At 64.0% G+C, this 389-nt stretch overlaps 1 protein-coding gene across 1 annotated transcript in view; it reads right to left on the minus strand.

The window, feature by feature from the left end:
• RAPH1 (Ras association (RalGDS/AF-6) and pleckstrin homology domains 1) overlaps positions 1–389 on the minus strand; it is an 80054-nt gene that overhangs the window by 7182 nt on the left and 72483 nt on the right. Inside the window, exon 15 of the mRNA XM_031058600.1 lies at positions 3–389. Coding sequence (XP_030914460.1) covers positions 3–389 — 387 coding nt within the window. The remainder of the gene's footprint in view (positions 1–2) is intronic.

Consider the following 389-nt stretch of genomic DNA (forward strand, 5'->3'; position numbering starts at 1 on the left):
GCGTGGGGAGTGGGGCCAGGAGGGGCTGGGGGCAGAGGAGGCACCTGGGGAGAAGTGACACTTGGTTGTTTTTTTAATGCAAGGGGCAAGGCTGCAGTCACAGGGGGAGTGACATGTGTGACCCCCCCTGGTGATGCTGCCTTCCCACTAGGATGAGGGGGCAGAGCTGCCATTACAGGCTTTGGGGGTGCCTGGGGTGGTGGTGGAGCAGGCACAGGAGGAGGTGGTGGTGGCAACGAGGAGGCAACAGTGGCCTGGCTTATATTTGGTTGGACCTGATGTATCTTGGGTGGCGGTGGTGGCGGCGTGAACTGCGGCACAGAGGGGGCACAAGGTGCCGGCTTCAGCTGTGCCATGGCCGAGCCCGGTGTGGGGGGCGGTGGTGGGGG

The sequence above is a fragment of the Geospiza fortis genome, unplaced genomic scaffold (assembly GCF_000277835.1).
Source record: "Geospiza fortis unplaced genomic scaffold, GeoFor_1.0 scaffold112, whole genome shotgun sequence".
Taxonomy (NCBI): Eukaryota; Metazoa; Chordata; class Aves; order Passeriformes; family Thraupidae; genus Geospiza; species Geospiza fortis.